Consider the following 17,132-nt stretch of genomic DNA (forward strand, 5'->3'; position numbering starts at 1 on the left):
TCATTGTACTGGAATGTTCTGTGACTGTATATATACCGTACTTGTTCTGGCCGGAGGCAGGTTGCTCCGCGCTCTTGTATGTGCAAGTGCTGAATAAACCTTTGTTAAGTTAGTGTTCGTCATTCATCTAATTACCCCTTCTTCTACGTGACAATATCTTTACGGAAGCATTCATCTTCTGAAACAAGCTTATGGATAGAATGCTCTTGGTCATCTGCAATAGTACAAATAGTTTCCATGCACTTAAATCAAGATGATCCTTGATCAGGATCACACATTCAGAAAATCAATGATCTGGTGCGTGCAAATCTCCAACTGATTGTCAAAGAAATTTCAGGTTAGCGTCTCAGCTGGGTCTTGCCATGAAATTTTGGTGGAATAATTGAACATGTGTAAAGTTGCTACAAAATTTCTTCCTTGTGTAATGACACAACAACAGAAAGAAAAGAGAGTGAACATTTGTTGGGAAAGGATTGAACTTGATGATGATGATGATGATGATGATGATGATACTTGCACTAAAGAATCATAACAGAAAATGAAAGCTGGATTTCCAGCGTTGACATTGGGATGAAAGATCAGTCATAACCGTGGAGTGGCGAAGGATCCTCATGTCCCAGGAAAGCACATTAGCCTCAATCCAATGTCAAAGTCATTCTCTTATCTTCTTTTTCTTATTATTATTATTATTCTTATTCTTCCCCCCTAACTTAAACAATCATTGTACAATAGCAGACTACGAAGGGAGCTGGCACAGTGGTTAGCACACTGGACTTGTATTCGGGAGTACAGCGGTTCAAACCTGCATCTGGCCATCCTAATTTAGATTTCTCGTGATTTCCCTAAATCGCTTCAGGCAGATGCTGGGATGGTTCCTTTAATTGGGCAGGACCGACTTCCTTCCCCATTCTTTCCTTATCCGATGGGACTGATGACCTCACTGTTCGGCCCCTCCCACGAATCAGCCAACCAATGGCAGGACCTCTAGTTAAAGACGTAGTACCTTATTTGACAGTGAATTGATACTTTTTCTTTAGTAGCTAGAAGAAAGTATCCCACAACCATACGCTTTATTGAGCACCGATTGTTGTTCCTCACTTCTGCTCAGTCTTCAAGTGATGCATGGTCCTTTGCCTTAACAGCAATATTACTATGACAAGGGGGATTTAGCTCTGGGCTAAGGCAGACAGATCTCTTTTCACATTAATCTCAAATGGCTTTGTAACCAATGAATGAGTTCTTTTTTGATGATACTTCCCTGGGTGGGTTCTGAATTATATGGAATTTCGACAGCTATGGATCAGATAAAAATGTCTGTGCCTAATGAACCATGAGGAGTTGCTGTGAGATGACCAGTGGCAGTTGTAGTGCAACATGAGACTATCCAAGTAACATGCTTTATCGTTGTCCTCTTAGACTGTCAATAGATGCTTGTGAAATAAAAAAGTTTCTAATGGTGTGTTTTCATTGCTGTCTTGCATTATCTTGAAGCTGTGGAACAGTTGATGCCAGTGATCGATCTGGAGTAGGTGATATGACGGTGGGAGGATGTATGGCAGAGGTCTTGTGCCTAAGTCTGTGTGCAGATACAAGCCATGAGGCAAGGGCTCAGGAGCAAGGGTGGAGTAAGGATGGACAAGTATATTGTGTAGGGTCAGTAGCTGGTGGAATATCACTGTGGGAGGGGTGGGTGGGATAGTGAGCAGGATATTCCTCATTTCAGGTCAGGACAAGAGAAAGTTGGAAACCCTGACTAAGAATGTGATTCTGTTCCTACAGTTTTGGGTGGTATTGAGTCAAAAGAGAAGTGCTCCTTTGCGTCCAGACAGTATGTGGGAGGTGGTAAGGTACAGAAGAGAAAAGGCACAGGAGATGTTTTTCTGGCCAAGATTGTGAAGGTAATTTCAATCTCTGAAGGCATGAGTGAAACCCTTGGTATATTTGGAGGAGGACTGTTCATCACTACACATGTGATAATCTCTGGTGGCTGGCTGTGTGAAAGGGACTTCGTGGTATGGAATTGGTGATAGCTGCCAAAGTGGAGGTATTGTTGGTGGTTGGTATGTGTGATGTGAATGGAGGTACTAATATAGCAGTCCTTTAGATGGACACCAACATCGAGGAGGACAAAGCAAAGTGAATGGGGAAGAAGGCATTGAGGTTCTGAAGGAATGTGGTTAGGGTGTCCTCACAGTCAGTTCAAGTCGTGAATATGTCATCAGTGAATATGAATCAGTTGAGGAAATGGCATTTTGGGTCATTAGGAAGGATTCCTCTATACAGTCTGTGAATGTGTTGGCATATGATGGTGCCTTGTAGGTGTCTATTGCTGTATGGTGGATTTGTTTGTAGGTGATGTCTTCAAAGGAGAGAGTACTTTTGGGCAAGGAGATAGTTTTTCATGATGACCAGAAAGGCTATTGTGGATCTGGAGTCAGTCGGAGATTGGTAAAATTAGTCTTCAGTAGTGGCAAGGCCATGAGCATTGGAGATGTTAGTGTAAGAGAGGTGGCATTGACAGTGATGAGCAGGGCACCGGACGTTAAAGGAACAGGAGCTGTGTAGTGTCAGTGTCAGTAGATAGAATGTGGGAAGTGGTGAGTGGCAGTGGCAATGTTGGTGAGGGGCAGGGTGGGGGTGCAACTAACTCAGCATGAAAGGCTCTGGGTTGGACGTAAGGATTTAAGCAGGGACTGGAGGTCCTACTAGATTTCAGGATTGGGATGGCTGTGGCAGAATTTATAGACAGACATACCTGAAAACTGGTGGAGTCCCTCCGCCAGGTATCTCTGAAGTTCGTAACCACAGCAGAGGAGACTTTGTCAGCAGATAGGATTATAAAGTTGGGATCAGTTTTTAGGTGGTATAGTGTGATTCTTTGGCTCTAAGCTTGGTTTCCATGTTGAGAAATTTGGGGAATGATGGTGAGGCAAATTTCAAGGTTAGGAAATTCTGGGAAGTTACCAGGGGATAATATGAGGGCAGTGGGGATGGATCATGGTTAGCTGGAGGAGTAAATTGGGTTAGGCAGAGTTCAGTGTTAGTTTTGTTTAAATCTGACTGATAGCACTGATGAAAATAAAGTTTTTCCACTGTAATGCCTGGGAGAAGGAGAGAGAATCTTTAATAAGCCCAGCATTAAAAAATTTGGGAGCGTGTCAAAATGTAATGTATTTGGAAAAGGTTAGTATTCCTGTGTGACTGTGGCTTTTGGGGGAAAGGTTCTGATAGTATTTTGGACCTGTTCAGTTTCTGTGTTCCATATGGTGGTGTGAAGGAGTTTCTCAGTGTGTGTCAAACATAGTAGGTCTGTGAAGCAGAGTTGTCTGCTATGAGGAGATGGGGAGGGAGGTTTGATGGAGGCTTTTGTAGAGTTGGTATATATTGGTAGTCCAAGACGTGTGCAATTTGGAGAGGTTTTTGAGGCGGCATTTTGCATAGTGTCTAGTTCCTGGAGAGCAACAGATTCAATCTGGGAGATGGGGAATTTGGAATTGCAGAGCAAGAGAATTTCACAGATCATGAGGAGGTATTACAAGGTGGTTTGGGCCTGATTTATACAGTTTTGCAGAACTAGGTTGGTGAGGGCTTCAGATTTATAGGATTTGAATAGATAGAGGTCATCGTGGAAGGAGGCATTGCAGCCGGAGATGGGTAATTTGTTGGTCAGGCTATTTGGGGGGGGGGGGGGGGGGGGGAGATTCCATTAACTAGGCAACATTGCATGAACAGTATTTGGGACTGGGTTCTAGTATGGATAAGGAAAATTTCCTTTATTGGAGCAGATGGAAGGATCAAAGATCCATTGTGAAGGATAAATGCTTTCTATGTGGGAATGGTATCTAACAAGCTGCCTGTCTGCGTAAATGTTCGTTACTGAAATGTTGCCGAGAGACTGCTGGACCCCCAGTAGCTGAACGTGCTGCTCAACATGATGTGCTTCACTTAAATACTTCAGCGACTGCTTCAGAACCAGTGACATTTGGAACCTTCCTACCAACACCAGCTTTTCTGAACTGCACAGATAGGAACTCTCTCTACAACATATCCTCCTTTCAAAAAGGTAGATAGTAGCAGTCAGTCATTGTTTCTGTTATAACTTTATTAAAGGAGATCCAGATTTCAGCTAGTAACTAGCCATTATCAATGCAGTATTTCAGAATTACTATACATTCCTTAGTATGTCTTCATCTGTTTGGGCTCCTGTGACAGTACATTAAAGACTCTTTAATGAACTGTGACAGGAGCCAAAACAACAGTTGTAGTTGTACTAGAGCATGTATAACAACTCTGAAATACTGTGTTGATAATGGCTGGTTACTAGCTGAAATCTGGATCTGCTCTAATAAAGCTAGAACGGAAGCGATGACTGATTGCTGCTCTCTACCATTTTGAAAGTCATATCACAGTTGTTGAGTGCATTCTGCTCTTGTAATGGAAGGTAATTTGATTTACTTCTTTCCTTTACTCCCCACCTCTAGGCCTTAATCTTTGCTTGTCCCTGTCCTCAACCTACTTATGCTTCTCATTTGCTTGGAGAGGGGGGGGGGGGGGGGGGGGGGGGGGAGAGGAGGAGGAGACCACGCAGGTCAGAGAGAGGGCAGAAAAGAGAAGCAGAGGAGGTGGAAAGACTAGTAGGTGCGTTGGTGGGATATGAGAGATGTGCAATGCAGTGAAAAGACCAAAGTTATTAGCCAGTGAGGCTGCAGAAGTTTCTTCAGGCTGACTGAATTATTCAGTGCACATCATTATGAGGAGAGTTGTGTGCACATATCCTTTTCATGTTGTTGTTATTCCATCCTGGATCTATCCATTTCATATTGTTATTTTTCCAGCCTGAACTTTCCATTGTTTGTGATAATGGATGCTTATTTTAAAGGCTCATTTGGTTAATTGTATTATGGAATGTTAAATTTTGCAACTACAACATAGCAAGAGGAATTATACTTTACAAGTTCCTGTTCTTCCCCAGGAAAACCGATAGTAGTTAATTAATAATTCTGGGAAGACTTGTAGTGTAGATATAAAATGTTTAGATTTTTAGAATACTACATGAGTCATACAAAATATGTATCTGTGGAATTATTTATTAGAATGATATATGCTGTCTTGTATTGTTATTTATCCAATGACATGTTCTTTGGAATTAATTTTTCAGGTTCATATCTATGCAATGACTGGTGCTAATCTGAGTCCAAAGCTTGAGTTGTCTCATCTTGGGGCATTGACAGATTGTGCATATTCACCTGATGGCCAATATCTTGTTGCTTGTGATTCTAATAGAAAGGTCATCCTGTACAAGTTGCCTGATTATCAGGTAAATACAATAATTATTTTGTTTTTAAAGATTAACTGAGAAACTCTCCAAGGGGGCTCCCAACTCTTTTGTGAGTGTATGCATTTGGTCCCAAGCCATTGCAGTACTTCTTTCTTTCTTGTGCTGCAATATTACTCTCTTACTATTTTTTCTCTGTAAGTCATGTTCCTTGTGTTGACCAAATAGCTTGTTTATAGGACATTGATTAAAACTTTTCCCACTATATTTATTGTACACCATTTATTTCAATTAACTGATGTTTGTTCCCCATGTCCATGTTTGAACTCCACCTTTTCAAATTTTTTTACAGAATTGTGGGTCATGCAGGAGAGGTCACCTAATAGCCAGTCCATATGGAGGGTTGTCAGTTCACCATACAGTGGTAGCCACATGACTATGCAGGGAACATGGTATTGATGCCTGAGCAGTTCCTTCCCCAAGCACTCATAGGAGTAGATTTATGTCCATTTAGGGTTACTGAGACTTCAGACAGTAGACAGTGATTCTCAAGACAGACAGCCATTTCTGTGGCTGGAAGGTGCCCAGGCGAGAGCCCTAGTTCACAGTAGGTACCATCATTATGGATATCTTGTGCAGTGAAAAAACCAAAAGTTATCAGCCAGTGAGTCTGCAGCAGTTTCTTTAGGCTGACCTGAATGCTTCAGTGCAGGTCAGTATGACCCCAAGAACTTTTCCCTCCTTGAACACACTGAAAGGAAACCAGATTCATGAAACTGCAGAAATTTACTTCCCTCAGGTCTTGATTTGCACCCAGACCGATGGATAGAGCTTTTTATGTATTAAGCTGATGTTCTTTGTAGGTAATATTGAAAATGTATTTGGAGAAATCTCTTGCCTCAATAAATAACAAAATTATTCTGTCTTAAAATTCTACTCAGTCCCAAGTGTTAATCTCTTGCTAGAAACTTGCCACAACAACAGAGGAGAGCCTGAATTTGAAGAGAATTTGATTTTTCACCAGGACTTAATGCTGCCGACAGATGAATTCCACAAAAACTGCAGAAATAAGAGTTCCACTTTGTGTGCTGATTATGTCACTGTCCACCAGGCAAAAAGGTTCACATTAGGGCAGTTATCGTCACTTTTGAGCAGGGTTTGCTTTATGAAAAAGTCAGAATCAGTGTTTAATGTTGTTATATGTTGGCCCTAATTTCCAATACTGAAACAGAGCTTTGGACATATATGTATGAAGAACCCAATTTGTGAAGAGTGAGGTCAGCTACTTCATGATAACTCACCATGTGAGCATACACCATTCTGTATCAATTGTGGAGACAGTCACCCTCCCGTATCCTCAAAGTGTGCTGCCCTAACTAAGGAATGTCTCAAACTGACTTTCATATTTTGAAACCCAGGAAAAGTATAATCACTTATATTTCATCCCAGTGCTATTGAATTTTGCCATTTCTGTGGCTAAGTTAAGGAGTACCTTGAATACTTATTCCCTGCACTTCCTCAAAATCAACCTCTGATTGCCACACAAGTAAATTGGGGAGGTATTCCCTCCCATCTTGTTGTACCTAGGTCGTCCCCCTCTCCCCCCACCCCCCCCCCCCCCTCCTCCCCCCTTCCACTTAGCCCTAACCTCTTGTGATACCTGCAGCACCACCCTTGGGGACATCAACTTCATGTTCCCAGCCAAAGAAGTAGCATCTTCCTCTGGCATCTACTGGTAACCTAGGATAATAGTGATCATGGTGTCGGAATCATACTGGCCCCAAGAGCGCATCTAGAGGAGTCTGTATGTTTATTTGCATAGATGTCATCAATGAGTGGATTCCCCCTCCCCCCCCCCCCCCCCCCCCATACTGCTTTGAAAGCAGTAAATGCGAGTGTGAATGACCCCAGCAATCACCATTTGCAACATTTATTTACTCTCGATCAGGCAATTGTGTATCATGACATTGTCACCTTAAACTGACAAATCCCCTCCCCTCACTCTCTTCCTTGGGGATTTCATTGCAGAGCCCCCTCCCAGTGGGAACTATCACATTGTATGGGAGGGACTTTGTAGACTTGATCTGTCCCTCCTAATGATGATATCCCTACCCACTTTAGTGCTGCACATGACACCTTTTTGTTTATCGACCTTATGATCTCTTCCGCCAATCCCGTGGCTTCACAGCAATAGTTACTATGTGGTGATCTTTATGACAGGACGATCTCTTGTCATTTCCATATGGACTGTTTGCCATGTTAGGCTCTCTGAAGGGCCAACTGGCAGTTATATATCTCTGCCATCACCTTTGTTCCATCTCCATCAGAGTGTATTGACAGGATTGTCAAAGACATTTCAGGTACAGTTACCTGTGTTATTGGAACTGCTATCACCCTTTATATGGGCCTCTTCCATTGGTAACCAGTACCATGGTGGAACAAAAACACTGCAACAGCAATTCAGAACCTATGAAGGGCCCTGCAACATATCAAGCAACATCTTCACTAATTCCCCTGATCAATTGTAATTGGCTCCATTCAAATACTAACCACCTGATTAAACACAATAAGAAAGTGCTAGTCTCCTCCTTGGGAACAAATGTTTCTTAACCCAGGCACGGTCCAAACTCCATTGTCTACGGGGCCACAAGATCAACAGCTTTTCCTGGTTTCCTTGATGATGGTATTTCTATTGATTTCAGTTGTTTCTGAAGATCTCACAGGCCACTTTGCAAATATGTCAGTATCCTCTTCTTACCCAGTTACCTATTGAAGATAAATTGAAGACATCCCCTACCCTTCACTCCCTGTAACCCTAAATTATAAAATGTTTTCATGATTGGGAACTGGTTCAGGCTCCAGAGCAGTCTTACAATACAGCTTTAGGCCATGACTCAGTTTATAATCATATGGTCAAACATCTGAACACGACTCACTACCGCTATTTACTGGAGATCTTTCACTATGTTCAGCTAGAAGATGTGTTCTCTTCATCCCAGTCCTTAAACCAGGAAATAACTATACATCATCAACAGCTACTGACAGATTAACCTCACCAATGTGCTCTGATACCTCCTTGAAAGGACACTAGCCCACTGATTGTCGTATTTTTGAATCATGAGGCTTTTTGTCTCAGAGTCAGAAGTCACACATGGTGCATGTGCAGTGGAAATTATGAGCACAGATGATACAGATTATGTGAAGTGCTACGTTCTTTTATATAAATGATAGACTCCTGTATTATTTTACTAATGAAATATTTAAAAATTGTTAACAATAGGACTGTGTTCTGTTAAGTGAACAATGCATTGGTGCACTCTATAGTGAGCTGTCACTCGAAAATTACATAATTGGCCAAAACTATTATCATGGTGACAAAATACATTTAATAACAGTCTAGGCAGAAAATGTCCTTTCTAAAATATGTCAGTACTGTGGACACAAGTAAAGAGAAAATAATACGTCTTGGAGGGTGAACCATGCCATCCCTAAATGACACTAGTCTCGTTTCTACTAGGTGGTGGATGCTAGATATATAATTTGCCAGCACCATTGGCTATGTAGCTGTTGGATCCACTTCATTATTGTTGAGGAAGACTACTCACTGGCCCCTTTCATAAAAGCGCCATTTACTGATGCCTTCTGATGGAAATTGGGATACTACCTCTGATTTTGGCACATCCAAGTTCTTCTCTGTTACACTACTACCATCCTCCAATTTCCTAGCTATTCAAATTACCCAATTGTTAACTGTTGACCCCAGGGAAAATACCCAGGTCAGGCATCTAAACTGGATGCACCTGGAAAATCCTCATACCTACCTGCACTTTCTTTTTCCTCAGATGCACTCACGGAATGACTCCACATGCTCTCCGCTGTTGTGTAGCCAAACCATAGATTCTGTTAGACCTTTTCCAACATAGCTTCCTCTCAGTTCTCTGAGAAAATCAGCAATATTCTTTTTCAAAGGAATTGCCCCGCTATTCGCCTGAAGGATTTCAGGAGAGCTATGGAAAACCTAAAGCCAGTCAATATTGGAAAGTAAAAGAAAAGAAAGGGGGGGGGGGGAGGTTTGATGGCTCATTCTTATCCCATCTTTGTCCACTGTAATCTTGTCCTCTGATTGTAATGACCACATCAATGATCAAATGTTAAGCTTTAATCTTATTCCTTTCTTCGCGGTCTTGTTACTTTTTCTGTGTTAAAATGATTGCTTTGAAGCCCCAAATGAAGTGCTCACAAGAAACAACGGTTACAACTATAATGTTAATATTAAAATTTGTTCTTAAATTGTATGTGACTGGTCCCTAGCATTCATATTGTCTTGAACTCATAGTAGTATTAATGATGAACTGAATTCCCAAAAAGAAAGAAATTTACATGGTTTGTAAGTGCTGACTTAATAAATTGTAATAAAATGTACCAGTTAAATGATAATGGTAAGAGTAATAATTGTAATGAAAATAATTTCATGATAAATCCTTGTATCATATGTTCGATATTTCAGTAGTAAACTTTAATTTTTCATGTCATTCCTGGATAAATTAAAGACAGTAAGTATATAACGTACCAGAGATGAAAAATGCAAGTTGCATGTTATGACATCTTTTTAGTTCACAGCAAAATCATCTTTACCTGAAGTATCAAAATTCTTTTTTTGTTCCTAGCTGTTGTAATCTTTTTCAACAAATGGCTTTAATGTGATGCATGGATTGTGCTTTTTACACTTTTTGATGTATGCTTTTATGCAACCTAACATAAATATGTAAAACTGGTGGCTGTATTGACTGGGACACCAGTCATTTACACAGAAATTGATAACTGGAATGTAAGTGCCCTGGACCAACCGTGAAATATTGGAAAAACCCAGAAATTTTTTCATCTGGGAGAAAACTGGGAAAAACCTGGGACTTTTTAAGAATTCTGGGGAGTTTTCATTGTTTCAGTTTTCAGTTAAATTTTTGTAAGTTTGACTGATAGGAACTGACACTCTAACAAAGAATATTACTATATTCCGCTACTGCAGCTAAAATAAAAATTAAGTTGCAAAGGAAACAACAAAACACAGTGCATGCACAAGTGTCTGCCACAGCAAAATGCGTCAAAGGCTTTAGGATGAAGATGCAATACTTCATAACAACAAACTGCTTCTGATGACAATGATGTCACAACTGTTTGCATTAGGTTCGTGTGAGCATTTGCCAGCAGACTGACTCGTGCTCAGTTGAGTCGCATGTGAGTGTACCATCTCCTGCATCTAGCTATTTAAAGTATGGCTGTTAACTATATTGGCAGTAGCAACAGGCAGCCATATGCTACCAGGAAAAATTTTTCTGGAACACCCAAGCTGCCAGATTCGCACAATCGCAGAACAGTCTGAGCTGTAGAGGGGAAGGGTTAGCCTCCACATGACCCATTTTTTCATATAGTGATTTTGCTGTTTCCTCTTCATTTACAGTTCTCATGTCAAATGAGTACAAAATGGCTTTCTGTGGCCGAGAATTATCGAATGAAGTAAAATATATTGACATAATTACAGAAGGCTAAAATATGTTATTAGTTTCCACATATTTGGCAGTCAATCATTAATCAATTGCCTTGCAGAACAATGAAATTATTTTTGTTGGTTTGCTAAAGAAATTTGGCTCTTATTAATCTTTTCTGCTGAGGCAGTCAATTTATTTGAAATAAAGTGCTTCATTCCACACTGTTGGCTAGCTTCAACTGTTTGCTGAATTTAAAGTGCATGTTTTCATCTTCTGGCACAAATGGAATTCTGCCATAGTAAAGAACCAAACATGAGATAATACAATGGTGGTGTTCCAAGAAAATGTACATCCCAAAAACTACACTGAAAAGCGTAATGTCAGGTTGGGGCCTACTTCATTGTGAATCTGGACATACGAATGTGCTCTTTAAGTTGAATTTTGTATTTTAGTATGGTTTACAAAAGTATGATGCCATTGGAGTATCCTCTGATGTCTTGTTTCTTATATGACATGATATAAGATCTCTTAATGCTTTATACGTACAAACATACAGGCTTCTTATGTCATCGTAGCTGTGAATGTGCAGCAAAAGATGCCTGTTTTCTGTTTCTCTCTGGCACTACTGAAATGAACCTATTGCCAACAGGTAGCAGGAAAATATTGCAAATGGTAGTTTGAAAAGTGTTGCGTTCAAAGTAAATTTCCTTTTACACAAGGTGAATTACACTATACAGGAGAATATGTGGTGAATTTCTTAAATCGCAGGGCATTTGACTCTCACTTAAATCTTAACACTTTGAGAGTCAGCCACTTAGAAGAATTTTGAGCCCAGAAAAAGACATTTATGTCATTATTAAAATTTTGCTGGGACATTTGTGTGATGTATTTGGAAGCATTACACACTCAAGAGAAGACCAATATTATAAGTGAAAGCTTAGCTTTTCTTGTAGCTTATTAATCTTAGAGACCAATATTATATGAGAAAGCATAGCGTTTTTTATGGTTAAACCATGTATATTAATTTAAAACATTAACTTCTCCTATTCGTGTGTTCATGCTACTTAACATTAATGTTGTTTTTGGCTGACTACATCACGTGCCCTATGCTCTGACTATTTGGTGTCATCGGTTGGTGAGATCACGTAACATGAGCTATGATTGGCTTACAAAATCACAGCACAATCTTGTACTCTCTGTTTCAATGCTTCAACATTAACATGCTGTTTTTGGTGGAATCTGAATTTAGACTTTTGTAATACCAAATATGCAGTGTATCATAATACAAAATATGCAGTGTACATGATGCTGCACATCAAAGATCTCTCAAAAACTCGTGCGTGCGTGCGTGCGTGCGCGCACGCCGTGTGCGCGTGCACTGGAAAGTTCTACGGCAGTGTATAAAACCATAACCATTCAAATGTTTGATAAGTTTTACAGTTGCAAGGGAAAGTATACTGTCACTTAAAATGGAAAAAGTGTATTTTCACCTGGGAAAAACTGTATTTTTAACTGGGAAATCTGGAAATCTTTTTTCCTTGCCTGTGTATACCCCCTGACTAACACACATTTGAGCAAAGAATTACATTTAATCTTACCCCATGCTGGTAGAATTCTGGATGCTATAAATATTGTAGATATACAGCCCACAAATGTCAGACTGCATGTTATGCATGTATTTTCAGCCTTGTTCTGTTTGCTGTATTCCCATTACTAAATAGCTAAAAAGGATGTTCTTCCATTTTAGATGAATAACATGTTTTACTAATGTGGTTATAAGGGTATAACTAATTACAGAGGCTTGTGCAGTGCATTGGGCAAGGCTAAAATCAATCTCGGAGAATGAGCAAATTGTGAAACTTCTTGTTCAACCCATGTTTTAGTGTGGTTATGAATTTCCAACCAAGGCATCAAGTATTGTCCTTTTGCATATTCCACTATGTCACATTTGTGATTCATGAGACTTGCTATGCTTTTCAGTATTTAATGTAACTGAAACATAGTTTTGAATGAAATTTTATAATGAATTTATGTGTACAGTACAATTAATTTTTAATCCATAGTTAAAGGGGAAACTGCTTTTAATACCTCACTTAATTAGTCAGTGTGGTTTTATTGCAGTTGGAATTCCCTTACTACTTCCAACCGGAAAGCAAACTTGACCAGACAGTCGAGAGGAAGTCCCACACTTTGAGGAGGAATCAAACCTACTAAAACTTTACATTATCGCTTCCATTGAGCGTTGTTACAGATTGAAGCCAATTATATTGAATTAAGAAACCCCTAGATCATAAAGTGATGAAAGCCTATCCTCTTTTTATCGTAGCAGCCGTATAGTTTATTATATCCATTTATTCTACACCTAATTTGGAAAGCAGCTGCATAATGTGCAATTGAAATCGAGACAACTATGATTATCAGATTTATGAGTAGGTAATACACACATGTTGGTAACTGTTTTTCAACATAGTCACCATAGCGATTGAGACTTTCTTCAACATTGTGTGATTTCGCAAAAAATCTTTCTCCTGTTGTTCAACCATGTCATAAAGTTGCCCTCCAGTTCTTCATTTGAAGAAGCCATAGGTTATAATCAGCATTTTAGCAGAACATTATAAACATTGCATACAGTATGCATAGTGTTTCAAAACAACCATCTGTTGTCATCCTGGTATGTGAAGTTGCTCAAACGATACTGCTGCATCTATGGAACTCCTCCAGTGATTACGTGGAAGGCAATGGATTATCCTCATCACAGTGTGGATATGTCAACTTCCATTTCTTTGGCGTATGATGGAAGTGGTTGAGTAGCATTTCGGCTCAAAAGAGGAACTTCAACACATATGGCTCAACAGGCAGGGATTGTGTTTTTGCAGAAAGGAGAGGGGAAGCTGCTTCACCATTACATTGTATGTTTCAGCTACCTCAGTGATTGTTCAAAAATCCCCAACAGGTTTACATAATGTGTGCTTAACAGTTCTGAAATTCACTCTTGTTTTAATTTTAGCCTTTGACAGATTGAAAAATATGGTCCTCATACTTCCTTGTCACTTGTTTCGTTGCTGCACGTTTTTCCACTTACTATTTTGTGTGGGCTGTGAAGTACACATGTGTTAACATCATTTTGAGCACTTTCCTACCTGTAATTTTATGAATAGTAGAAGGAGAAATAATATATGCTATCCATCACTCAGTCATACTGCAGTACAGAGAGAAGTGAACTAATGAGCTATAATTATCTCTGCACAGTTATCCAGTGGTTTGAGTAATTTAATAGTAATAAAATTAACTCCAAATTGCACTCAATAACACACAAAACAGCTTGGTTTACTGGCCCTGATGGACCTCAGTACCTCCTGGCTGCTGTGCCCTCCTCTGACAGTGGCATTTTGTGGGTGCACGAGGTCGGTGCACTACTCTCTTAGTTGTTGGGCTTCCCTAACTTTGGAGCAACTACTTCTTATTGAAACAGCTTCTCAGTTGCTATCGTGAAGCAGAGTGCATCCTGTTCCAGTCCTACTACCAAGGAAAAAATCCTTGGCAGTACCAGAATTGAATGTGGATACTCCACATGGCAGTTGGACATGCTACAAAGGCATTTGATTATCGCCCATAGAAAATGCCAATAATCAGCTATCATTAGCTCAGTACCTACAGGAAAAGTGTAGGTAAACTTCAACAAAAATCTTAAGAGTGGTCACAAATCAACTATAGAAATACTGAAATAACATCTGATTATCACATCAAAAAGAAAATACATTATTGATTAATCACTTTTGGGATCAGATGGTGATTGGACGACTAAAAATGTTGGATAATCAGAGGAGAATGAAACATGTCATTTACAGAGCTCAAAATGATTTAATAAATCAAAATTGAGTAAAAAAATTAGATTTATAACAGGGACTGATGACCTCAGCAGTTAAGTCCCATAGTGCTCAGAGCCATTTGAAATATTTATAACAAAGAAACAGGAAATTATCTGTCAATGCAACACCTGGTTGAATGGCTAATTCAGTAACTGACTCACCTTTGTCAAGTCTGTGCTGAACATTTCGTTTCTGTTCACTCGTGCACACAACGTATTTGTTTTCTAATTTGTAGCCACTTTTAGCCACTCGGATTGCCTTACACTTCTTAAGCCTGACCTACAAAATTGTACAAAACTACATTGCAACTTTGAAATTAAAAGTAGTACAGTAAAAAGCTTCATAATGACACAGATAAAGGAGATTAAGGCATATAGTAAAGTGAACAGTACAGTAACACAGTAGTCTGTCAACTAAGCATGTGTGAGGGGTGTGACTCAGATGGACAGCTTTTGTGACAAGAGTAAACTCAGTCGATAACACTGTCATATTGTTCAGTGAGGAGCACAGATGGATGATTGGACACATGATTGGATAGTCTGATGAGTTGTTTAATCGAAGGTCAGATAATTGAGGTTCTTTAATGATGGCATGACAGAACCAGTGGGCGAGTTTCTGTGTTTAGGAAAATTGAAGACAGGAGCTGAATGGACAGCAAAATGATAAAAACAAGAGTAAAAATAACTTGGTTTGCTTTTGGTACACTAAGTCCACTTTGCAGAATAGATTACATTGTTTCAAACAAGTTTTACAATCAGTATTAATCACATTTTGACTTTATGGCAGTTAGAATGGGCTTTAAATCAAAAATCATTCAATGACTTGATTGTTAGGGAGCACTAGGGAGCTGCACATTGGTAGTTACAAACAGTGACAGGGAAACAAATAAGTGGTTCAGGAAACAAACTCGAATGAAAGATGTAATTGTGACAGATATGAAATTGAATTTGAATAAATAATTGAGTAGTAGTGGAAACAACTCACCAAATTGTAGAAGCACTGAGCTGTCGACAGGCAACAGGCAAACAATAAAATAATGGAAACTTTGCTAGCTTTTGGATGAATACCTGCCCGCACACGCACGCCGCACACGCACGCCGCACACGCACGCCGCACACGCACGCCGCACACGCACGCCGCACACGCTCCTGCACCTGCACTACACTTGTATAGCTCATTGTGCTGGCCGAATATAGAATGCTGAAGCCGCAATTTGGCTGGTAAACTGGGATGATGGGTGTGGCAGGTGAGGTAGGTAGAGGAAGAGAGAGGCAGGGAAGGAAGGGGGCCTGGGGAGGGTTAATTGGTGGCTCAGGGGGAGGCAGCAGTTCTGGGGGATATGAATGCAGGAGGGAGAGGCAGCAGGTGAATGGGATTACGCACCTCCCGTACTCCCACTGTCTGGGCACAAAAGGTCACTGCCCTTGTGATTCAGTACCACCCAGGACTGGAGCGACCGAGTTACGAGGTGCATTCAAGTTCTAAGGCCTCCGATTTTTTTTCTCCAGACTGGAAAGAGATAGAAACATGCGCATTGTTTTAAAATGAGGCCGCGTTCATTGTCAATACGTCCCAGAGATGGCAACGCCGTATGGCAGATGGAATTTTACCACCAGCGGCGAGAATGAGAACTGTTTTAAATACTTAAAATGGCGATGTTTTCCTTACTTGAACAGCGTGCAATCATTCGTTTTCTGAATGTGCGTGGTGTGAAACCAATTGAAATTCATCGACAGTTGAAGGAGACATGTGGTGATGGAGTTATGGATGTGTTGAAAGTGCGTTCGTGGGTGCGACAGTTTAATGAAGGCAGAATATCGTGTGACAACAAACCGAAACAACCTCAAGCTCGCACAAGCCGGTCTGACGACATGATCGAGAAAGTGGAGAGAATTGTTTTGGGGGATCGCCGAATGACTGTTGAACAGATCGCCTCCAGAGTTGGCATTTCTGTGGGTTCTGTGCACACAATCCTGCATGACGACCTGAAAATGCGAAAAGTGACATCCAGGTGGGTGCCACGAATGCTGTCGGACGACCATCTGGCTGTCCGTGTGGCATGTTGCCAAGCAATGTTGACACGCAACGACATCATGAATGGGACTTTCTTTTTGTTGGTTGTGACAATGGATGAGACGTGGATGCCATTTTTCAATCCAGAAACAAAGCGCCAGTCAGCTCAATGGAAGCACACAGATTCACCGCCACCGCCACCAAAAAAATTTCGGGTAACCGCCAGTGCTGAAAAAATGATGGTGTCCATGTTCTGGGACAGTGAGGGCGTAATCCTTACCCATTGCGTTCCAAAGGGCACTACGGTAACAGGTGCATCCTACGAAAATGTTTTGAAGAACAAATTCCTTCCTGCACTGCAACAAAAACGCCCAGGAAGGGCTGCGCGTGTGCTGTTTCACCAAGACAACGCACCCACACATCGAGCTAACGTTATGCAACAGTTTCTTCGTGATAACAACTTTGAAGTGATTCCTCATGCTCCCTACT

General features: G+C 40.5%; 1 protein-coding gene across 1 annotated transcript in view; it reads left to right on the top strand.

Moving 5' to 3' along the window:
* LOC124794306 (actin-interacting protein 1) overlaps window positions 1-17,132 on the top strand; it is a 193,307-nt gene that overhangs the window by 154,343 nt on the left and 21,832 nt on the right. Inside the window, exon 12 of the mRNA XM_047258085.1 lies at window positions 5,159-5,317. Coding sequence (XP_047114041.1) covers window positions 5,159-5,317 — 159 coding nt within the window. The remainder of the gene's footprint in view (window positions 1-5,158; window positions 5,318-17,132) is intronic.

This window comes from Schistocerca piceifrons, chromosome 1, assembly GCF_021461385.2.
Source record: "Schistocerca piceifrons isolate TAMUIC-IGC-003096 chromosome 1, iqSchPice1.1, whole genome shotgun sequence".
NCBI lineage: Eukaryota > Metazoa > Arthropoda > Insecta > Orthoptera > Acrididae > Schistocerca > Schistocerca piceifrons.